At 41.3% G+C, this 25,088-nt stretch overlaps 2 protein-coding genes across 2 annotated transcripts in view; one reads left to right on the forward strand and one right to left on the reverse strand.

Moving 5' to 3' along the window:
- TBCD (tubulin folding cofactor D) overlaps positions 1 to 2,661 on the forward strand; it is a 117,564-nt gene extending 114,903 nt beyond the window's left edge. Inside the window, 2 exon segments of the mRNA XM_027664101.1 lie at positions 1,764 to 1,848; positions 2,295 to 2,661. Coding sequence (XP_027519902.1) covers positions 1,764 to 1,848; positions 2,295 to 2,306 — 97 coding nt within the window. The 3' untranslated portion in view covers positions 2,307 to 2,661.
- The window catches only part of B3GNTL1 (UDP-GlcNAc:betaGal beta-1,3-N-acetylglucosaminyltransferase like 1), a 112,055-nt gene continuing 88,453 nt past the window's right edge, over positions 1,487 to 25,088 (reverse strand). Inside the window, exons 9-13 of the mRNA XM_027664103.1 lie at positions 17,124 to 17,259; positions 7,615 to 7,683; positions 6,295 to 6,369; positions 3,693 to 3,780; positions 1,487 to 2,080 (exon numbers count right to left, since the gene is read on the reverse strand). Of these exons, the coding sequence (XP_027519904.1) occupies positions 3,700 to 3,780; positions 6,295 to 6,369; positions 7,615 to 7,683; positions 17,124 to 17,259 (361 nt within the window). The 3' untranslated portion in view covers positions 1,487 to 2,080; positions 3,693 to 3,699. The remainder of the gene's footprint in view (positions 2,081 to 3,692; positions 3,781 to 6,294; positions 6,370 to 7,614; positions 7,684 to 17,123; positions 17,260 to 25,088) is intronic.

Consider the following 25,088-nt stretch of genomic DNA (forward strand, 5'->3'; position numbering starts at 1 on the left):
AAATAAAATTATCCCAGACAAGTTCAAAGACCAAATACACGTTCAGGCTGGATCACAGATTTGCAGACTCCATGCTACATTGTTTGACTTTTATGTACTTTCCAGTTTATTTCTGTGCTGGAGCTTAAATAACTTTATATTTGGGAAAAGAAAACTAAGTTTGTTATTGTGAAGGATGGCTGCTGCTCTTTTTCTGAATTTTCCAGTGCAAAATTAGAGCAACAGTCTCAGATTTGAAGGATTGGTTACCAGCAATTCTGCCTGTGGTTACAGTTCCTTGTTTAACTGCACATGGAGGTTTAGGTTTGTGTTTGGGGTGACTCAGTGCTCGCTTATGAAACCTGCATTTAAGAGCAGACTTGCTCAGAAATTGCATTAAGAATTTTAACAGAATTACTGGAGCAGGACGAGATGGCTGCTGACACCAAGGGGTGGTTACAGGGCCAAAATTAGAAGTCCAGGAAAAGCAGTGGTAGTTCAGCTCTGCTTATAAAGGGGTTACTACAACAAAGCAAAATGTTCCCCCAAAACCACTCCAGAAAAATAAATACTGTGTTTTCACCTTGTCATTTTTAGGGTGTGCCTGGTTTATTCTGGCCTGGAGCAGGCCCTGAGTACCCTCTTGCAGTGTGGCCATTGCTCTGAGATGAAAGACAAAGCTCGTTTACTCAAAACTTAATTGTTTAATCTTGGTAGATTGGGGCTGTTTACAGAAGAAGAGATTTGAAGCAGTTGCTGAGTGTCAGAGTGAGCTGCTTGTTATCCTCAAGCCCTCTCAGTGCTAAAATAATCATTCTGAATTACACCAAGCACTAAGAGCAGGAAGCCAAATGAGAATTCATTTTGGGGGAAGATGGTAATTACTGGGATACACACATTTGTTCCTTTTGGGACTACAGAGAGTTTATCATGCAATTGTGTCATGCAGAGTTTAAACAAATCACTCTATAAATAATACATGTTGTTTAGCCACAGGAAGGTTTCCAGGAGTAAATAAGACACGTTGTCCAAGGTGTTAAAAAAAGAAAGGTCAGGTTATTTCTGACTTGCCTTTTTTTGCTTTTTCTCTGTAGTTTTGGACTCTGTTTATGTGCCAAGAGTTAAATTTGTAATTAATTGCTCATTTACAGTTGTTGCTTAAGAAAACCCATATAATTGTCCTGCCCTGGTGAGCAGGACCAGCAGCCTCCCAGCATTCCAGTTTGAGGGACAGGATTCTGCCACATGGAAGAGAATTCTGCTTGTAGGGATTTGGGGCATTTAGGGTCTTTTTTCAACTGATAGTTCTGGAGGAAATTATCTCATGGACATGATGCCGTTTCAGAAACTTTTTTAAAGGCCTCACATATTTTAGGTTTGGATTTTTCTATTTCAGGACAAAGCTTCTGGAGAGTGTAGAGTGTTCTCCAAAACCAGTAACGTTAGAGAATAAATTACTGAACTTGTAGTCTAAAGGGTTGTATGAATAAGTGCTGGGGTTTTTTTAATATAAAACTCTAAAAGAATAGTCTTGGACACTTAAGTAGCAACTGGTTACCTGTTGCAGACCTGGTGTGTATTTATGGGTTATCTGGCTTAAGATGGTACAAAAATGTTTCATTATTCTTAAAATGTGACAGAACGAAAACTCCTAGAATTTGAAATGTACAGAAAAGAACATCATAATCCAGTAGTAACATGGATCACTTAAGATGTTGTGTTATGAGTATGGGCACCCTCAGGTTTTAATTTGTGAATTAACTGGCAAACCTTTCCTACCCCAGGGAAGCAGAACTGCCTGTGGTGAGGGAGAGACGCAACTGCCTCTGTGACCTCCTGAAAGTGCCCAAACCTCAGCTGGTGTCCAAGGTACAGGTGGGAATATGTTCCAGGGGGGTGTTTGCTCGTGGAAGTGTCCCTGTGCACCAGGAGGGGTGTCCTGAGCCAGCAGCGGAACACGTGGAGTGGCCGAAGCTGCTGCCTTGAGCCCTTCCAGCCTCGTTCCCTGGGAGCACCCCAGGCTGGCAGTGGGACATCTCAGACACCACCCAGCAGGGAGATGATGCAGCACAGATGGTCAGACACTGCTCCTCTGCCCTTCCTGGAGAAAGGAAAAAACATAAAAATTTTCCCACTTGCACCAGCAGGATCATGATGTGAGGTGTTGTGCAAAGCACTGCCTGAGAGGGAGAATGGGATATAAAAGGATACATTCATAGGGAGACAGACTGTAGGTCCCATGTCACTCCAATGCAGATAGTTTGGAATTGCCTATCTGCTCCCTGTGACCTCTCTTTTTCCTCTCTCTCTGGCAGAGTTCAGCATGAGGAAGCTGCAGCCACTGGTCTGTACCTGGAGCTGGTGGCTCCAGTGCCATGGGGACGGGAGCAGGCTGTGCCATGGCATCCTGGCACACTGGAGCTCAGCAGGAGCTGAGCTGGACACTGCTGGACAGAAGAGGCAGAGCCTGTCTGAAAGCACAGTGCAGATGTGCCACAGGAAAGCAACCAAAACCCACTGTTTGCAGTTTTTAATGTTGTTATGTGGCAGGTTCTTGTCATGCTCTGTCACTCTGACCTGTCTGTTCTGATGTCAATGATTTGTATGTCCCAACTGAACAGAGCTTGTGCTTGCTGTCCACACACTGAGTATTAAACCTGACCTGCTGCACTGCTCTCTAAAGCATTGGTTTTTCATCAAGTGGAGAAATCTGTTGCTCCTGTGCCACAGTCCAACAAAAAAAAAAATCCAGGTTCATTTCAGCTAAAGCCTCTCTTAACTACTCTTTATGTAACTAATTCAGGCAAATGGTTTCTGTGGTAAAGTAGCTTTAGGGATCAAGCTTTATTTTACTGAAGACTAGAGGTGAATCAGTTCTTCAAGCACCTGCCAGGAATCCAGCCCATTTCTTACTCCTATAAAATAAAACTGCTCCAACACTGATCTTTAGTGAGACTCCTGTGACTGGGAGGGCAAATGCACAGGCCACATGTTCTTGTAATTACACTGTTAATTGATGGCTCTAATTAAATCCCACTCTCCCAGCACTTGAACAGGGGCTGTGTGTATTTATAGATACATCTCTGCAAATGTGATGATCCTGCTCTTTTACGATATTAATTACAATTGACTTCCAGTCTCTAAAATCTGATTCAGTCCTGGAGAAGAGCCACCCATGAGCCACCCAACTCCACTCCCCACTGTCACTTTACCCTGAGCCTCCATCCTCCTCCTCCTCCTCCTCAGCTGTACAGGTGCTGTCACAGACAGCTGTACTGCTCACACAGCCCCAAATCCAAGGATCTTCCCCTTGAATCCCGGTCCTGCCCCTGTGCAGAGCCCTTGGCAAACACCAGCAGCTGCTCCTGGGAGCAGGGAAAGGGTGAGAGCTCCAGGCAGTGTGTGACAAAAACCTCTCTGCTCTTCCAGTGCTTCAGGCTTTGCCTGAGGCTTCCCTGTGGTGACAATGCTCTGGTAACTCTGTGGGCTGTGTTTGGTGGGTATTTAAATTAGAAATACACAGTTTAACAGTAAACTGAGTGATGTGCAGTGAGCACACAGCATTACCTGTGGTGTAACTATGACCTCCCTTAGAAAGGGGTTACTCAGCCCAAAGAGTAAATTAATGAAGCACAAATTACTAAAAAATTCTAAACCCCTGAAGACTTTGGTCTTCCTGCACCCATAACACAGCTTCAGTCCCACTGCCTCACCTTGGGTTTAGTTAAAGTGATAATAATCCATCCCTTCCTTCAGGTTCAGCATACCCAGGTTTGCTTCAAACACTCCACCTGTCAAATCCTGCAAGGGGAGAACAAGAGAATTAAATCAATCAAACAAATTCATTTCAGGTTGTAACAAGTTCGGGTAACTTAATTCTTCAGACCACAGAAGAAAATCCAGTTTGCAGAACTAAACAAATAAACCAAGGCTCAGAAACGTTTCCATTCAAAAAATTAAGTGTCTGTTGAAAAGTTAGTGTTCAAATCAGTCTGGAGGGATATCAGACAAATCATCAGCTCACTCCTGTGCTGCTCTGTAGCTGCTCAGCCCAGCTCTGCTCCTTTTGTTTCCTAATGCAGGCATTGGCAGAGAATGGGCCAACTTTGACAAAACAAGTGGTTGGGCTGGATTTTGAGCACTGATTAGCTTGTCTGATAAAACAAACCTTTCATCAGGCAACTGAAATACTCTGCAGAGCTAAAGGTGTTTCCTTTTGAGCCCCCAGTTGTGTAATCAGGACAGGAACCGGGGAGGTTTGTTCCATGAGCAACCTCAGTGATGTCACTAAGAAAACATGGCAACTTCAGCATTTCTGAGCATTTCTGCTGGGGTCTTCCTGGAGCCCTTAATCCTACTGAGCTTCAGGAATGCCACAAAAAAAAAAAACAACTAAACCCAAAAACCTAATTAAAGCTGACAATACCAGAGGAGGCAGATAACATGATTGCTCATGTTCTTGTGTTGGTCCAGAGCAGCAACAGTGAAGTTTAAACAATGTAAAACACCACTGTGAGCGTGTTTAGGATGGGAAGTTACAAAACTGAATCCAAATGAAACTGGAATTTAAGAAGGTGGAATGCTAGACTTGGCTAGAAGAATTGGATTTAGAAAAAAAATTACTCTGGGATCTTTAATGAACCTGAGTTTAGAAATAAAGGTGGTAGAAATAGAGGTGGCAGAACCAGGCAGGGCTGCACAATAACTGGTCTAACAGCAAATTTTCTGAAAACTTTACACAATCACACTACTTTAATTGCTGCAACAGAAAAATACAAACCCCTTTCATTTCCAGCACTTGGAATCCAAGCCAAAACAGGGCACAATACAGCATTTTCTAAGTATTTTGCTTTTACCTCCAAGTGAGAGCAAACCCAGAGCACAAGCCCTTGGGTGAAGTGGTTCTGCAGTGGCTGCTCTGACCAGATACAGCCACACTTTTATCCTCCTCAGCACAAACTTACACACACACACACAGCAGAATTCCAGCTCCAGCCCTTTGTGAAGCCACTATAAAATGCAAACTGAGCAAAGATCAGAGGATTCCTGCTTCTTCCAGAAGGATTTGCACTGGTACCAAAGCCTGAAGAAATAAATAAGCCAACACTGCTCCAAGGACGTGGCCAACATCACTTCTTGTAAACAACCCACTTAATAAACACATCTAATCTCCAGAATCACCCTCTTAGAGCTGCACAGAAACATGCAGGTTTTGTCTGTATCAAAATGAAAAATAATCCCCTACCAAGAATAGCAAAATAAAAGCCAGTAAAGCCCCTTAAAGGACACCTCCTTCAGAAGAAGCATGGGGATAAACTGGGGTTGGTAAAGAATAAGCAAGCAGAAAATGCTCAGTGGAAAAATAGACTGAAATCCCAACTGAAGTCATGGAGCAGAGTTTTCAGACAAGATGTTGTATAATAGTCTCATTGTAAGGGCTTCCCAGATTAAATGTGCTTTAGAACAGGTTGCACAGATGTTTTGTCTGGGGACTTCAACCCGCAATCGTACATAGTACGAAAAATTCAATTAGTTGTAATATTACTTGCTGATCCAAGAGTTCTATCAACCAAGAGTACATGATAACGCCCTGAGGCACTTTCAGTCTGGCTTTACAACCCATGGTTATGATCTCAGAGTTGATGGTTACAAGCAGGCTGTACCAGAGGAGATGAGATTCAGCTAATCCATCTCTGAACAAATCTAGGCCAGTGTTAAAACTGTCAGTGTTTGTGTGTAGCTGCAGGCTTTAGTTACTGTCAGAGAGTTTTTGACTAGTGTTTGCAACTGGAATGCATTTGCTATTTTGCCTTAAAGCTTCTGTGTTATCCCATACAATGTGTTACAACAGCAAAAGAACTGCTGCTTATCATCTTCTACTTATGTTATTAGGTCAGTTAAACCAATTGAAATAAGTTACCACAGTCAGGCACAGAAGATGTTTCAGAACTGGCAGTGCCAAAAGGCTTTTAAGGTCTGATTTAAAAACCAAAGCCTTTGCCATACATGGGGCTACAAAATATCAGGATTAAAGGAGAGCAGGTGGCTGAGTGCATATGTTCATTTGTGTTTATTATGGTGTTGAGCAACAAAGTACAACAGATCCAAGCTCCTGTACCTTTCCTTACTCTTAGTTTTACCCAATACTGCTGGTTTAAATCCCTGAAATAATTCCCTGCACAATCAATTTGATAAAAAAAGGCCATTCAATTGCATAGCAGACGCTTCTGGGAGAAGCTACTTTCAGTAAACAGAAACTCATTTTCCCAAGGAGCAAATCCTGCTGCTGCAGGTGAAGCAGCAGGTGACACTCACCAGCTTCACACAGATGATGAAAGGTGGAGCAGCCTCTCTGAAGTGACACACAGGGACCTTTGGTTTTGGTCTCTCCTGCAGGAAAAGGCAGCAGAGAGACACACAGGTGACTTGCTTGGTTTTAGGAGCTGCTAAACTCTAAAAGGGGAAAAGATTATTGTGAGTCCTCATGCTGAACAGTGCAGCTGGTCCCACCCTCACTCCTCTGACTGGCATTTCAGTCCCTTTTTCCTGTGCCATCACCTTTCAGTGAATTGTGTTTCTTAGAGTAAAGTTACACATCACACAGATCTGAATTTGGAGCTTTCTGCTGCTGAAAGTAGCAGGTCTCTCCTCCATTGCTTCTTCCCTACCTCCAAGCTTTCAGCTCTTCCCTAAACAACCCCCTCTTTGATCCCATTGCAAGGTATGCATCTTCAACAGCCTACTCCCCAAAAAATACATTCTTTCTTTTTCTGGTGGATTAATTTTTTGCCACTTTAGTGAGCTACATCAGCTCCTGTGCCATCAGAGAGCATCAGAGCAAAAGAGCAGAGATGCAGGAGCATCTTTCCCTCCCCATGGAAGTCACTGAATGGCTTGTGCCCAACTGGGACTTCCCCATGGATCCCAGCTGCAGAATTTCCTAAGGATTCACCACAGGTTGCAGCACAACCTTCTTTATGATTGACCCAAGAGGATGGGTGTGTCTTAGGAAGACAAATGCCCAGGATCTGTGTCAATCATACTGACACTGGTAGTCAGGGAGTCCTTAGCACTGCAGGCCAAAATCCTGAATCCCAGTTTCTTTCATGGAGCTCAAAGCACTCCCTGGCTTCCCAGTACAGAACCTGACTGGATAGTTACTCCAGGCTAAGCAAAGCTGTACCTGAGGAAGGGCCCCTCCTGCCCTTCCACCCTCCCTCAGTCCTACTCCCATCACACATAAGGATCTTGCAACCTCAGGGTAGTTTGATTCACAAGATAACTTTCTCAAAACCTTTTTAGTTTGAGGGTTGCTTTCCCTTTTATCCACCGTAAACCAAATTCTACTCCCACTTAAAAGAAAAACCTGTCAGTGAAGACTGTGTTTTACCCATCCTCAGAATCCATTCAAAGTTATGGATTTTTGTCTTTCCAAACTGACTTCAGTGAGTGTGAGGCCCACAGTTGTGGCTCCAGTTTGGACTCCAGTGTCAATCCCCAGCCCTCCAGTCTTCTCTCACAGCCTCCTTACCAAAATGAGTTGCTATATAACATTTAAAATCAGTGAAATACTCCATCACATTTCCCAGGACACTCCAGGTCACAGTAAGGAACACAAGAGTGGTCATAACTCACCTCAGATTCCTCATAAGTGTAGAATCCTTTTGTTATTTTCTTTTCATCAACATCACAAAAGGCAATGACCTGGAACAGAGGAACAGAGCATTTCATAGCAGGGTTTCAGCTGTAGTGTAACCATGGAAGGAATGCTGCTGGCATGGGATGGACACAGGGATAGGGCAACACACCCTGGGCCTCCTACAGAGCTTAAACATTTATTAAATCCTTTCTGGGTGTACCTTAAGGAGTTGGGCAAACTCTGCAGTTGTTTATGAGCACATTCTGTTTTCAGGAGCACGAGCACAGGTGATCAAAGCCACTGACTGTGCAAGAGAACATCTGTGAGATCACCAACCTCATCCTCAGAGACGTGCTGAGAAACCTAAAACCAGAGACCAGTCTCCACATTTTGGCACTCCCACTAAACACCCAAGATAATACAATCCTTCTTTTATATAATAAAGCAGAATAGAATGTACCACCAGACACCCCAGGACAGTGGTGCTGCACCACTCCTTTGGGTGCTCTGGCAATACCAACCTCAATTCTAGGGCATAACACACCAAGTTTGGGAATTCCTGTGAACATGGACTTTTCAACTGAAAAGTTCAGCAGATTTGGTGTTTAAACACATATAATCACTGCTTCATTTTGGTTATTCTTACTGGAATTATGGAAGCATTACTTGCAGCCCGAGGTGCCAGATATTTTAGATGGTGTTTTATTTCCTCATAAATATGCAGGCAGAATAAATGCCTGCCATCCAAAATACACAGTGGCCTTATTTTTTGAGCCATTAGGTTGCCAGGAACATTTTGGAAGACTTTTTCAAATAAAAATAGCTGTGTCTTCCTCTGCCTCCCATTGGGTCTGTTCAGATGATCTACGTGGAGCTCTTATGCTGAAGCAGAAACAGTGGAGACAGTTGAGGTCTTACAGAAATCAATTATTCTGCTGAAAGCTGGATAGCAGCTTTCATATCTTTTTAATTGTTCCATTAAAAATTGATTAACAACACTTACTGCTGAGAAAATCTGAAAAGCCAAACAGCTGTTTATTAATTTATTAAGTTAGAGAAGGGTGCAAAAGCCTGGCTTGTTTTCCGTGTCTAAAATCTCTCTCACACATTTTCTTCCTGTGATTAAGATGGTTTTCTTTTACCTAAAGTGACCTCATTCTGTTTGTGCAGAGGGAAACACTGGGGTTTTTTGATACCATAATATCACTTCCTTCATTAAACATCAATGAAAGAGAATGCAAACAAAAGTATCAAGGGATTACAAATAGGGCTGCAAACCACCACTGTATCTGGAAAATGAGCTGATAAACTGGAGGAGGTGGGCAGGGATAGTCCCTGGAACCACTTAGAGGGAGACATTCAGACCTAGGGAATGGGCTGCTTGAAAACAGGCACAAAAAGAAATAAAGATCAGAACATTAAGGAAAGGAAATGTTAAATGTTCATGGTGGGGGTTTGTGACTAAAGGAATCCCATCACAGGCCAGCAGATCCAGACTTGTGCTCTGGATGATCCTGCTGCAGGGATTGCACCGAGGACACTTTACACCCCTGTTTCAGGCTTTATAATGGAAATAAAAACAAAAGAGGGAGTTCAGGGCAAAACTAGGAAATTACTGGACACTGTCCCAGGTGTCTGTGGCTGGTGCAGCTGGGTCAGACAGTGACACACACAGGCAGCTCCTTCAAGCACAGGCTAAGAACCAGGGGAGCTTTTTTTCCTCTTAACCACAAATTGATAACACTTTACACCCCTGGCCCTATTTCCATGCCCACTGTAATGCTTTATTGGAGTTGAAAAATCAGATGGTGTGACCTGAGCACAGTAAACTACATCCCAAGTTTTCCTTTACCCATCCTATTTACATGTGTACATACACCCATGGATATAAATATGTCCATGAAGGGAAGCAAGTAGAGGCCACTGGAAAGAGGTTCCTTAACTGTTTTCTCTTCATTCTGTGTTAAGCACCTTTAAAATTCTCCAATATTCTGCAAATCTCACTGTCACCACTAGTGTTTTATTATCCTAGAAGCTGTGATCATAATAAAATTTAGCAGGGTGTGCCCTCACTGACAACCCAACAGAGTTCTAGAGATGAACACTGTCCAATACAGTGACTTATCTTCCAGTAATTGAAGTTATTTTTTCAGCTGCTTATGGTCCTATAGACATTAAAAACCAAAATAAAACACCAAAGCTCATGACACAAGGTAAAGTGAAATTCTATCTACACTTCACTGTCAGTAACTGGGAACTCAGCTGTAAGATCTGTGCTGGGAAGTGTCACAGTGCTCAACTCCAGTGTGTTATAACAGTTAACAGAAACCCTGACTGGTGCCTAGACTTCTGCTCAACATGAATTAATTTCTTCCCAATATCCAACCTAAATCCACTCTCTGTCAGTTTAAAACCATTTCCCCTTGCCCTATCACTACATGCCCTTGCAAATACTCTCTCTCCAAAGACAGTTCTTGTATCACTAAAGTGGCAATAATCATAATCCTTCCTCTCACCCTGGGCCATAACTCAAAGTGCCAAAGTGCCTTTTCCATCCTGACTCCCCAGAACATCCCACACATGAAACTGGGAAGAGCAGCTCCAAGAAAAAAATAATACAGGTGAATCTGTGACAAATTTCTCTTGGAAAATAGAAACAACTCGAATCCTTTTCCGAGTTTCCACTGAGGTATCTCCCTCTGTAATTCTCAATGAACTCAGCCAGCTTAAAATCTGATATTTACAGTAGTGGAAAACAGGTCAGACTTGAATGGGCAATTTTTCTGCCAGGCAGTTTACCATGTGGGTGGTCAAAAATCTAAGTCAACTGTTTTTCTGACACACGTTATTTATTTTCCAATTAAAGCAAAGCCATGTCTGGAGTCTAAATACAAGACTTAGGCACAGTTGTTTATCCTATAAGGAGAACTCAGGGCATCAGGCTTATGTGAGTTATTTACTTTATACTCTATCAGGATAAACCCAGAGTTACCTATTTATTTTCCTGCATTAATGGGTTTCTTTCTTGTAGCTTTTATGATGACCATCTATCCATACATGAACTCCTGCCTCCCTCAGAGGAACCTATGAATTATAAAGCCATAAAACAGTCTCAATTTGCTGTTTTTCTTCCCTCTTTTTAGCAAAATGACTCTTTGGCAATGCCTCTGACAGTGTGACACCATTTAAGCTTACAGCAGAGTCCTCATATCACACTTCAGTTTTAGCAAAATATATAAATTATTACATATTTTTGTTTTGAACATCAGTTGTATGAAAATCTGTACAATTCCAAAACAAAGGAAAAAGACTGCTAATTCAGCTCAAAACTGGAGGACACAGCTGGGTATCTGTTATAGACAAGTTATGGAATTACTGTAATTTGTATAAATATGGATTGCAACATCCATTAACAGTGGTGTAAGGGAAAAAGGAGACATAGTTTTCTCCCTCATAGAGAAAGTTTACATAGTTCCAAAGATAAGATATTTACTCAAAAACAATCTCTGCTGGGGGAAGACACGTTTGAGGAAGATAAAAGCCCTTCTCTGGTTGGATCTGCCTCATAAACACAGAGGGACACCCAGGCTGGGCCATCAGACCTCCCTGGGGAAAAGAGGATTAATGGGCAGCAGATTGATCCTCCTCCAAATGTACAACGAAGGAAGTCTCAGAAGGACAAGGAATGTCACCAGGAATGACAGCAGAGTGGGTTTGGGGTTGACCACCTGCCTGTTTGAGCTCTGCTATGATTACAATTAATTGTTTGTTTCCCAAGTGACTTGTTCTACTGCAGGGAATGTTTCCTCACACTTCCCAGTCCACTCAGATTTCCTAATGGAAAAACTGAAAGATTTCATCAGTCCAGTGATGTCCTTTTATGGTGAATGATCTTCATAGGATTTTACTCTCTCACCTTATTTTCACCTGTGGTTTGCTTTAGCTCTGTAAGCACCACTTACAGGTAGCAAGAAAACAGAATTACAGCACATTCTCAAGGTCTGCTTGAGCTGGGAGGATCCCAGAGGCAAGTTTTACATGGGAGAGTGAATAACTGAGTAGAAGGTGATAGAAAACTGAAAACCCTTTCAATAAATGGTCTCCTGTTCACTGTCTCCTCTTCCTCCTCGTTACTTCAGCTGCTCTCATAAAAGCCACCTTCAAAGAGACAACCTGCAAACTCTCCAAAATCCCACAGGAGCAGATCTTCCCTACTCCTTTCTCTCCATATCTCACACAATCCTCCATCTGTTCTAAACTTCCAGTGACCCTGTTAATTCTTCTATTTATAATTCTTCCATTCCAGCTTGCAGAAAGCCTCGGAAGCACGTTAATATACATCTCTGCAAAAGGGAAATCAATTCTGGCCATTCACGTCAAAACAAAGCAACTGAAAGCATTACAATGCAAGTTTAAATAGATACAGCTAATGGCAAACAGAGCAAGAGACAGGCAGAGGCATAAACATCTCCAGAAACCAGCAAACAACTCTGTGCCACAAGCTGAGTGATTCTCTGTATCAGGAGTTGCTTTTATTTCACCTCTTCAGCGTTGCAGCAGGACAGAAGCTGTGAGTATCTTTAAATCCCCAGCATGCATTTCATTGCTCCATTTAGACACTGTTCCACTGAGGAGAGCAGCAGCTTCCCCCTCTGCACATAATCCATAGCAAAGTCACTCAGGAGAATTTGAACAACAGAACCCAGCGTGCAAAATAAGCTGCTGACCACTGGACACACCGAATTTTCCTTATTCCATACAGCATACACCTGCCTTTATATCTTGTTGCCAGTGTCTCATCTCTCTAGAGCAGGTTCCTCCTACCTGAGTCATGCCAGGAATGTTTCAGGTGTGAAATCTCTGTGCTGGCAAAACAGAGGCTGCCAAAAAGCACATCTCGTTTGGAAGGAGCAAGGAGCTTTCCTGGCCATATTTCACCCTGAACTATTTACTCTAGTCCAAAATGAAGCCTCTACTTTACCTCACATCATTTTAAGATGCTTTATACCTGGATTTAACCGAATCTTTCACATTTCATCTCTGTCTCTCCTTGTTCTGGAGGCTTTTAACTCACTTTCATGACCATTCTACTTCTCACTCCACAGTCAAAGTGGGTGTGATATTATTCCCTGTTTCTTTTTTTTTTACATGTCCCCACTCCACTCTCCTGCTGCCATTCATGTACTTTTAGAGTGGTTAAAATGCTACAAAACTTAGACATTCCTCTGTTCTGTGAAGGATCAGAGCTGAACCACATGGTTTGGTGATGCTGCTCTTGGAAAAAGGTGAAGAGAAACCGAGGGATGATTTTAAGTGGTCACTGAACCAGGAAAAAAGGGCCTTCAAAGTACTTTCTGAAGCTTTTGAGTTTGCCACCAGCAGACAGTGTTGTCATAGAGAACCTTCAGGGCCTGGCTGTGTAAAGCACTGTTTCCAGGCCACTAATTAGTTGGTGCTTATTTCATCCTTTCCCCTGCTTTTTTTGTGAGCCATTTGAGCCCTATTTTCAGCCCTCGGAAATGACACAAAACGTTAATGCTGAAGTTCTCCTTTTAGCTGGAGTCTGATGGAGAATAAAAGAGCAGACAAGACAGCTCAGAAAACCCTCCAGGCACATGTAGCATCCCAAAAAACATTTGGTTTCCATCTTCAGCTGGAAATTATAGACACGACGGATGTGTTTTAAACAAAAAAAGGTCTGTTTGACTTCATTCTTGCAGAAATGCTAATACTGAACCACTGTCAGTGGTGTGAATCAAGAAGGGAACAGCCAGGAAGCAGAATTTCCCTAAGAATACTGAGATCATGGTAATTAATTCATAAAAAATCCCTACTAGTAGAATAATTTTTTTCGTGTGTTGCTGTTTAGCAAAAATACTGAGTCTTGGATTTTTGCCTGAACGCTTTGGAGACAAAGCATCATTTTAATATTCACCATACAGATGGCTGAAGGAAAAGAGAGAATTGCTGAGGTGTCCTTTTGTCTTTTAACAGAACCATAATTCAAATTCACACTGTTTTCCAAACAGACTAAAGCAATAATTTGTTACTGAGTATGAACATACCCAGACCGCTGCTTCCTGGAATTGCCTAAATTTTGTTTTCTAAGAAACAATGCTGTCTGGCATGAAACAGAGCTGTGCTTTTCAAACATCCCACAAAGACCTAGTCAGCACAAGAAATGCAATTGCTTTGTTTATCAGCTTCTAAAAATACTAGAAACATTCCTCTTTTGAAAAAGATGGGTTTTTTACACACCCTAAGCTTGACAGTTCAAACTAATTAATCCTCTTCCTGAAGATTTAGTAGAGTTTAGGGTGGGGTTTTTTTTCAGAATTACAAAATGACACAAGCTGTATGTAATAGGTTTTTGGGGGGGTGTTATCTACCCTCGGGGTGTGTGTCCCAAATTTTCTACAGGTATTTAGTGCCAATTGAGAAAACACCCTGCTGTGACTCCACAGTCCAACCAAAGTCAGGCTCAGGACATCTAATGAATTCTGAATCTCAATAAAAGGATGCAGCAACAGCCAAACAGAGCACAGGTGACATTGTCAAGAGCCTAAACTGACTTTAATTATAAAACCAATTAAAGTTAAGTTTAGAGGGGTAAATTAAATAAATTTAATTACACTTTACAGCTAATTTTGGCAATTTTGCCTGCATTTCAAAGGGTGCTGGACCTTTTAAGATGACACTGTTTTACACAATGGACCTTCAAGAGGAGAAAATGGTACTTGTATGGATGTAATAAATCATATTTTGCCCTAAGGGGCTTTGGAATTGTGTTTTAAAGGTGTCAGTTTTACATAATTGATGAATTCATATCCCAGGCCCTCCATTTACAAGACAACATGAGATTCTACTTGTAGATTCAAAGTAATATTGAACCTCCAGTGTTCTCATAATTAACAGAATATATGAAAGCTTAAATTTTGTTAAGGTGGTCTTGAAAGGGTGAGACAGGAAAAGTATTTTATTGTTTTTAGGGCTGGAAAGGATGAAGCAACAACTATTTACAACCTTTGTTCATATGGGATTTTAGAGCCTTTGGCAAGAGTTGCAGATTAGTCACAAAATACCTGAAGGATTTTTGAGGGAAAGTAGAACATGGAGTTTCTCTACCGACCTTTTACTGTTATTAATTTAGAATAAAATTAAAACTGTCACCAATTACCTACTGCAAATTATATGATTTTATTTCCTGAAACTCCAGCAGCACAATCCTTTGATTAGCTCTGGGAGAAGTGAGATGTTTTCACTACTTACAGCCCTTTGCCAGTGACTTACACGAAACATGAGGACATCATTTAAGTGTCAGGTCTGACTGAGCTGCACAGACTTGGGATCTCACTTTTGGAAAAGCCACGAATTTAGAACAGAAATCACAATGAGCCTGAACAGATACACAGAACTAGTGCTTTAATCACTATAGGGAACAATAATTTAATCAGAAATTAGCCTCTGCTCTCACTTGGGATGACACAAGTCCTTCTCTGAAGCTATTTATCTTTGCTGGTTATTGAGAAAACCTCTCAATGCTTCAGATAACATGTCAGACTCAGGGGGTGAAGTCTGATTACTCTGCATAAGGTATAAAGCATCACTGTGCCTGCATTTTAGCAGTAGTTTTCTGCAGGACATGTGCAAAATGAGTCACACTTGGCACATGCAACTGCATCTGGCACGTCCTGAACGTGTCTGGAGTAGCATCCAGTAACTCATGGGTTAATGCTCAGTGCAATATTTCAGTATCAACCCAAACCATACTGGAATATGTGCAGTTGTAACCTTGACAGAAGCAAAACAGCATCAGGGCCCAGAGCTCTGCCAAAGCAAACGTTATGGAAAGGTCAGCTGGAAGGAATGCCGGGATCCAGCTAATTGGAACCACACTGCCCGTGCTGGGGTGCAGGGAGTGGAGGCTGTTCCCTCCTAGAGGAGAGCTGAGCTTGGGTTCTCTGGCAGGAAAGTGGCAAGACCCCAACAATATTATTTTTCTCTTGCCCTTTTTATCGTCTCTGCTGTGACACCTTCAAGTGTTTGTGTGATGTGAAGTCCCAAATGGGTCACCTACAGATGCAAAGCTGGAGAGGTGCTCTACCTCAGCATCCATCTCCATCTTGGCTGGGTACAAAAAAGTTAGAAAACAAAATAAAACAAAAAACCAACACACTTAAAATGATGCAACACTGCTACAAACCAACATGGTCTATTTTTACTGTAACATCTCAAAAATCTACCAGACCAGCTGCCATCTCGTCCCTTAGAGTTTATTTTCTAATTCTCCTAATTTTGCAGACAGAGGAGTGCAATTGTTTGTTGCTGGTCAGTCAGTCAGGAATTCAAAGTGCTCAGCAAAATACTAACAAAAGAGAATATTTTCATGAACCCCTCAAAATCACACTGCACTGCATGGCCAAGGTAACACATTGAATGGACAGGTCTGTCCTCTTTGAATGAAGCAACTGATTGGGAACACACAGCATTTAATCTCCTTTCACCCCCTGCCATGTGATGGCAGTGACTGAGGGATGGCTTTGGAATAGCATTGGAACATCAAGCAGGAAAGTCAGTTCAATTTTTGCTTTGTGCATTGACTGAGTGTCTCCTGTGTCTATTCAGTAATTTTAACTATGTGTATACAAATGTCTTCTATTTTTTTCAGATGTGTGTGGTCTCAGGGCCACCACATTAATCAGGTTTATATATATATTTGTCATTTTGTCTTCCCATCCATATTCTTAAGAAAAGAAAAACACATCCAGCCATAAAATGAATGTTCTGTGGCTCTTTATAAGAAACAGCCATCTGACATCAGCCCTACAGCCTTTATCTAACAAAAAGTTATTGCACACTAGAAAATGCTATAAAAATAAGGTATTTGGAGTCTCAGACAAATCTGTCCTGAGAAATGTCTGCCATTGCCAAATATAAGCAACCTCCACATTTTCAATTGACTGTAAATTGGACAGTCATGTGTAACAGTTTCCACTTGCCTGTTCACCCCACTCCTCACCCCGATTTTTGGCAATCGAGCTTTCCAAAGGGAGTCACAGCACAACTGCTCACAGGGCCGACCAGACTGATCAACATCCCACAGGGACCTGTCCAGCATCCACTTTGGAACTGGGAAATATGTATGAATGAGCCTGGACAAGGCAGTTCAGCATCACACCACCCAAATAAAGAGTTACTCTGCTCACCCTGAGTACTGGCTACTACAGACCAGACACTGCTGTATAGTGTAACTCATCTACTACTGCACTTAGTTACCAGCATGTTGCTCTCAGTACACACCATAAGCTCTAAATAAAGTAACATGGCATTTTAAAAGAAGAAATACATCACCTGAAATATTGAGGATTGCCCCAAATTACATCAATCATCAACTAGTACTTTTGTGGACAAAGTATCTGATGAGAAATTTGCTACATTACATCAGAAGTGGCACAGGAAAGAGAAGAAGTGGGTTTGTACATTTTTTACCCATTTACTAGCTCACCTTTTTCCTATTAGCTGGTGACAAACTTCTGTAGAGCTTCTTGCCTTGCTTGCCAGCATTCCAAATGGTGAATGATGTCCAGGAGTTCAGGACTCTGTCCTCAAGGAATCTGACTCGGTGGTTCCAGATGGTTCCCCTGGAGAGTTAGAAAAAGGGTGGATTTTGACCTGTGAAGCTTTTAGCATGATTATATATTATATAATAATATTATATATATATTATTAGAAATAAAATAAATATAATATTATATATTATTACCCTACATGCATACACTCCCTTACATGTAAACCTGACCGAAGTGATTCACATAATACAAAAAAAAAATCACACCAAAACATTATTTACTATTAGTGATTTAATTGTAAAAGTTCCAAAGTATTATTCTGCAGTGACACAAAGGTGACTGTACCTTTATTTGAAGACGACTTTCATAAGAAACTGCATTTCTAGGAACAAAGAGCAGCGGAAATTTTTTATATTTCTTTTTTTGGGTGAAGGGATATGTCTCATAAAACTTCTTAAAACATGCTCCAGGAAAAAAAAAAAGCAAGTTGGCAGATGTCTGTGTCCAATTACACCTTCATGTCTTCGTCTTTGGGATAAGTTCCACAAGATAATTTAAGCCAAGTGGTTGAGGTAAACAACTGTGACAGTAATACCAAATGATGAACCACATGGCTCTGGAACAGCCAACAGCTTTAAACACTGAGGGCCCACTGAGAGCTTCAGTAAGTTCAAGGCAGGTTCTCAAAGAGAAGACAATGTCAAGGAAAGCAGTTTGTTTTCCTCCCAACTGGCAAATTCACTTTGACAACTACAGCACTTCCCACATGTGTGTGTGTTGCTCCACCCTATAAAGGAACATTTAGGACTGCATCATTTACAGTGGATTAAAGGAAACTGCCTGCTGTTCAAAACATCTGCTTTCTGTCCAGGGTTCATTTAATATTCATAATTTATCTCAGATTAACAAACAGTTTTCTTGATAGAATACATTGATTTCCTCAATTTATGGCTTGACAAATGAATCTTCCTAACCTTCATCTCCTGAAGAAGGCACCTTGAGTTGAAACTTTCATAGGAAATTCTGATGAACACCTAATTGTGTCTCCTTTCTAAAGGATTTCTTCAAATGGGTTTTTCCATTTGCTTATTCCCATCATTCCATCACAGCCCCAAGCTATGGGTTTGAAAACCCTCATAACACTCAGGCAAATGGACTCTTGCTGGGATTGTTCCTTAGATCCAGCAATTCACTTCATTTCAACAAAGCCAAATCCTGCTTTGCACTTCATCACTGACCCTGGTGTGGTAACTCAGAAAGGGCTTCATGCACAAATAAATGTACCCAAGCACAACAGCTAGTCCATGTAAAACCTCCCCCCTGTTTGGAGGATGACGATTGTGCACCAGCATTTCAACTAATGGAGGGAAAAAACTCTTGGATTTGATCACAAATCTCTTCTAATGCAACCACAAACTGCATTCCTGCTTGAACTGCTGCTGGCATCCTTTGACACTTGCCTTTTTCCATGTTCATTAGAGCATAATATATTCCCAGAAGGAAAGTTAAAGGAACCAAATATGAAGGTCAAGTATTTTTCCAGGATCACTTTACTAGAGATTTTAGAGCTTCTGCTCACTTCTAAAAAGGAAGATTATTGCTTTGCACGTAAATGGAAAAGTTTTAAAAGTGATTTTCCTTTGAAATGTGACTTCAGAAGGATAACACTGTATTACATTCCAGAGGTATTTCAGAACCTGTTCTGTTGGCTTGAGTGACACCAGCAAGTTTCTTTTCCACTTGAGTTTGCAATGCTAAGAAAGCAAAATTAAAAACCAGGCAACCATACAAGGCATAAATAGAATTATCAACCAATTTCTAGTTGCAGTGCAAACACTGCAATCTTCCTCCAGGCACACAGAAATTGTTTTCAATTGTCATGGAGATCCCAGCACAGCAGTATTGGCTCTTCCAGACAGTATTTGATGTCCAGGTGATGGGAGTCTCTATGCTACAAAAGTCCCTATGCAGGTAAAACTCAAATCTCATTGTTAACAGAAGATTTCAGACTGAAGCAGATTTACTGGCCCCATCTTACCTATGAATGTTATTTTGAGAAGTGTAAGTGGTCAAAATCTGTAAGGGAACTGCATTCAGAAATAAAAGGACATAAAAGTTATCAAACTCCAAATTAATTGGAGCGTTGTTCAAACATAAGAATACTGTCACACAGTTTCATTTAAGCACCAATAAACAGTTTTCTTAAACACCTATTTTGGGTTGTGAAAATGAAACCAGTTGTGAGTTTTGCTTGCATCACTGTGAGGCATTCTGATGACAATGCTCACAACTTACAACTCACCCATATTGTGTGTACTCTTCTCCACTGAAAAAAATCAAGTTATATTGAACACTTTGCAGTCTAGAGTTAACCCCAAAATATTTTTAACAGTGCAAGCAGAGATAAATACAGGCCTGAGGGGAGAGTTTGTGACTGACTTCAGAGTGACACTCACAGACTTCACCTTTGTTTGTGCACACCAAGTTTTCAGCATCTCACACGTTGAAGCGAGAGATGCTCAGGGGGTGTCAAGGGAGAGTTTCGGTTGCCCCCACTCACGTTTCCGGTTCGCCTCATTTGCCACATTTTTTGATGTTTCCAGAACAGATAACTGGGATTCCTGCCTGGAGGGATAAGGGAATGCCATTTTCCCACCCTTTCCAAGCCAGTGCAGGTGCAGCAGACAGGAGCTGCAGCAACGTGCAAAGGATGATTAAAGCAAACGCCTGAAACGATGCAGGAGTTGGACAAACCACTGCCGGGAGAGGATTCTCACAGCTATTTTCAGATTATGCATTATTACACATTCATAGCCACCAGCAACACCTAGGAGGTATTGTTACTCCACATCACCCCAAATCAAGGCTGCTTTTCCTACCCAGCTCAAAAAGGACTGGAGAAAGCAATTTGCAGTAGCCTTTAGGAGCATTTCCAAGCCTGTACTCAGCTCACAAGAGTCTCCTCAGCCAGAAGGTGGGATAAAATTCCTCTCACTGTTCAAGTTTGCTCCCATATCCTAATATCCTATGTCCCTAATTCTTGAAATACATTATTTCCCCATTTCTTTCATTTTCTTGTCACATCTTCACAAAATAAACGTTAGAAGTGTGCATTTTTCCACTTGGAAAGCCATCCTTGGGGCTTACATAATTTTCCTAAGCTCTCACTTGCCGTGGCCCCTCACTAGTCATCAGTTATGTTGTCTGGAAGGAAGAAGAGGAGCCAAATTTCTGCAGGAGTGAAATGAGGGTATTCATGCAGTGGGTGAGAATGACTACGCCGTGTGTTCCTCAGCCCCAAACAGTTATTACCAGACCATCTACCCAAGTAATGCAACAATGGAGCTCTGTTAGAATGTGTGGTGACCTCCTGACTGAACACAGGAGTCAAGAAACATCTGCTCTACTCCTATTTTGAAATGAAAGATAATGTGACAATAAAAGCAACATGATTTAATGTCTGAGCTCAGTCAAACCTCACCGTACTGTTTGAGAGCCTTTCCCCTCCTTCCCCCAGCGAGGCTACATAAGTGAATCAGCAGAGCAAGGACAGATGTACAACTCCTTGAGAAATGCAGAAATACAAGCCCAATGTCCTAAACAGTACTGGAATTTTAGGCATTGATTGCCATCCCCAGTAACACTATAGATCCATAAATCTGACCTTTTCTCTGTACACTGGCCCCCACACTGCTCAGGTGACACCAGGCAGGAAGAGGAGCTGCCCAAGTGAACAGCCCCTTCCAGTGGCTTTTTACTGATGGCAGGATAAGAGAGTTCTGGATTAGAGGTGAATCTCACCTGATCGATAAACCAGAGGTGGAAGAACAGAGACCTTTTTAATCACAGTGAGAGTTGGAAGAACAGAATTCAAGGTCCTTACAGTCCAAAGGAAATTCAGAAATAAATCCTGTTTGAACTTTGGCCACGCTGGTGAATAAACTGATATTTTTTTGTCGTTGTTGTTCTGTTGAACTTCATGTGAACTTATTAATTGCTGGACTATATCGTCCCACTGAGTTATTACATTTACACTGTTAATAGGTTCTATTAATGTCTGAGTTCATCCTCAGGTCACGGGTCATTAGCTGAGGCATGGTTTGCATTGTGGCCTATTTTTCATGAAAAGCTTATTAAGAAAGACAGAGACTATCAATGTTAATGGCATTTACTTTTCAAGAATCTAATGAGGTCATTAGTTTCCATGTTTAATTGAAGTGCCAAATGCAAGCATGGAAGATAAAAATGCAGTTGACCTCATCTTTATTTCAGCTGTACAGGAATATGTTACGCTATTCCTCTCTCCTGCCTATTTTTGGATGTGTATGTTTTTGCAGGAAATGAAGGAGGCATTCCTGTGCTCATCACTGATAGAGACCCAGAGCACCTCTGGAACAGCCAAATGTTTCAGGCCAAGTGCCTGTTCTCCTTTGCTCAGATGACACTGGAAACTTTCAGTGCTTGAAACCAGATGGTTTCAATAGATTATGTAATTTTGGTTATTTTTGTTATTATACTTGTTCTGAATACAGGGATATGAAATTACTGAACCCCTGTAGGTGCACTTCACCTTTTCTGCCTGAAACAGAACCACCTGAATCTCAGACAGAAGGGACAAAACTTATTTTCTGCATATAATTAATTTTTTCCTGACTAAAAAAAAAATGTATATTGCTACAAGGATTAGCAAAGTTCCCCAACCACCTGTCTGTGAGCAACGCTACCCAAAGACAAGTGCACTGTTTTATTGTTCACCTTGTTCCAAGCTGGCTTTCATCTCTCAGTGAGGTACATTGTTGTATATACAGTCCCTTTCTCTCCACTTCAGCAAGATAAAGATCTGTGAGTTTTACAGTGTTTTTATTACACATCAAACTCTCTTACTCCAGCACTTCTCACTCCAAAGCCAGCTCTGATACCACACCAGTGCAACGTGGCTCTGCAGCACTGAGCACACACAGCCCTGGGACACAAACTGACACGTGAGGTAAAGTGATTCACATCCAAGAGGTACAAGGTGTGGGATTTTGTGTTGTAAATTCCTGGCTAAAGATCCTCAAAACTTGTCTTGCTCATTCCCATCCAGCAGGTATCCATCCCAGATTGGAGATGAATGTCTATATTTCTGCACGCTCCTAACGAAATCTAAATATAGACACTGGACTTCGTGCAGATTCTGTCACGCACCCAGAGCACTTAAAAACACAGACTGATGCCCCCAGGGTAAGGGAGAATGCAAATAAGATTGTGTTTCCTGCTTCACAGATATTCTCAACTCCAGATATTCGTTCCAGAAGGATACTAATCATAGGAAATGACCTAAAAAACGTGAGTGTTTGCAATTATACACGCTAAATAAAAAAAGAACCAAATGTCACTTGCCAAGTAGTTTTACATATATTTTAGGAAGTCTGAAAAAGCAAAGTCAGGCTTTTTTTTCCCCTGCACGGTTCTGAAAGACACCCACATAAACTGAAATCAGTCCATCACAGGCTACAAGTGACTGTTGTCTTTGCTGAGAAGATGGAATCATGCACCTTTGTATAAACAAGTCCTGGTAACCAGCTCTGGTGTTTAAGACTGAAATTAGGCATAAGTGTTAAAAAAAAAAAATCAACTTTCCTACAAGCATAATTTTGATCTCAGACAAGATCTTAATCTGGCTGATGAGTTACTATTTCCAAATCCAGGTCTGGGCTAAGTCAAAATTCGAAGATGACACGGGCCAATGGCAGAAAGACAAATACCACAGAAAACTGCTCAACAAAACACCCTTCCAAAAAAAAGGCTTCTAAAAAAGCCAGAACACGCAAATTAAATAAGGTGGGGTGACCACAAGGCGAGTTAGGCAAGACCCAATTTAAATTATAAACTTAAACCTTTGTGATGAGCTCGTTAATCTCTTTTTGCTCAACACACACCTCAGTCTTCAGACACAGACACTTGCCAACCCTTCAACGACGTGGGCAACAACGAGCCAGGATGAAGAGCTGTTGCACAACCTCGTGTTTGGAAGTTCACACCAAGCATCACCACCAGCAGGACCAGCAGAAAGCCAAGGGGAAGAACGGCCTCCCCTGATTTCTCAGAACGAGACGCGAAATTTGGAACGTCCCCACCACACATCTGAAACAGCTCCCAGCGTTTCCACATTCCCCCAGCGTGCTGTAATTCAGGGGGCTTGTGCCACACAACCTTGTAGATCTGGATAAGCAACAGCTTGCAGTAAATTCAAAACAAATCTGTTTCCAAGAAAAGGATGCTTTCCCACAGATACAAGCAAAAGGCTTCCAGGAGCTCCAGCATCCCACGATGTGTGGCTGAAAAGCCGGCCACTGAGTGCCAGAATGATCCCACACTCAAAGAGGGGAAAAAAAATCCCCTCAAACACCAATAAAAAGGAAAATAATTTACCTCACGCTTGTTTGTGAAATCCAAATAATATGTTCTATTTGCTTGGAATGACCTTTTCATAATTAAATTATTTTATAGGTGTATATATGTATTTATAAAGATCTATGGTGACATGATCACTATATCATGTGCTATTTATGCTTAGCATGTTATAGTATTTGCAGCAATACAATAACATAGTGATAGACAACCAAAATGCACACAGAAATGTTTTAGTTTTACTACTCAGCTCTACAAAGCCACACATATATGACTGAAAAGTGCATTTATATCATCAATCAGTAAGAAAACAGGTTTACTTAATTACCACTGTGATCCTGGTGTGGGACTCCTGAAGAACAGTAAAAACTCATGTAATTTTCCATTAATGTCAGTGCACAAGAGAAAGGAACTACTTTGGCTCAGTTTGCAGCACGTAGAGGAATCAGCAACTGGCAATTTAACATCTCCTTTAGGGGCTGAGCAGCCCTGGAAAGGCAGCAGGGAACTGCTTACAAGGAAGCACCTGAGATAATTACCCTAAACATCCTCGGGGATTTTTCAAACCTCATCATTTGATTTAGATGGTTTAGACCCTTTAAAATAGGAAAATAATATATGTAAACGCAGCACGTTATCAGATTAAAGGTTTGGGTTTGTTGGGGTTTTCTTTCAGAAGGAGGTTTTTGTTGGTACTACAAGTTTCTGTTTACTTTTTTAAAAACTGAGACAGCGATTCTGAAACTAAGGTTTACCATTTAAAAAAAAATATATATTTACATTTTTATATTATGTTTCACATGGCAAAAACTATGAGAATGAAACCCTCACATATTAAAACTCCTAATTAAAAACCCCAATAAAATTTCACCACTAGGGTATATTTTATACACATTCTTGCCATCAGGTTCAAAGTATTGAAGGAGTTATTGCTTCACTGCTTGCTTCACTCCTTGCTTCTGAACAGGGATTCACCAGATCAGATACAGAACCACACAAGTGAGTCTTTATTTCTGTGAGGGCAAGAAATTCTTTAAATTTTTGATTTTAAATTTTGAATTTTTAAATTTTAACTGTAAAGGTGCTTTAGAGGAGCAGGGAGGTTCCTCAGGTATGTTCTGAGATCTCACGTGATGGGTTGCACAGCCTGAAGGAAGAGTAACTGGATATTGGGAAAACAGCACTGCTGTAATGCAGCCCCCAAAATGCTCCCCTGCTCTTACAGCACCTATTGTGAAATTATTTCAGAAACAGCTGCAAGGAGAAAACAATTTCTTAGAGTATTTGCCAAATACTGAGGTGCCCCCAGCCCATTCCAGCCTCACCAAGTCACAGATACCAGTGTAGCAACAGCCTGTGGGCAGCAGGATCTGCACCAAAGATTTCTATTCATAATTTCAATTCCAGCATTACAGGATGTCACCCCAAAGCAATTTATAGCAAGAACAAACAGAAAACTGACCTTCCACCATCAAAACTACCAACATATTTATGTAATGCTTGCTTTT

The sequence above is a fragment of the Corapipo altera genome, unplaced genomic scaffold, assembly GCF_003945725.1.
Source record: "Corapipo altera isolate COAL_440 unplaced genomic scaffold, ASM394572v1 122, whole genome shotgun sequence".
NCBI lineage: Eukaryota > Metazoa > Chordata > Aves > Passeriformes > Pipridae > Corapipo > Corapipo altera.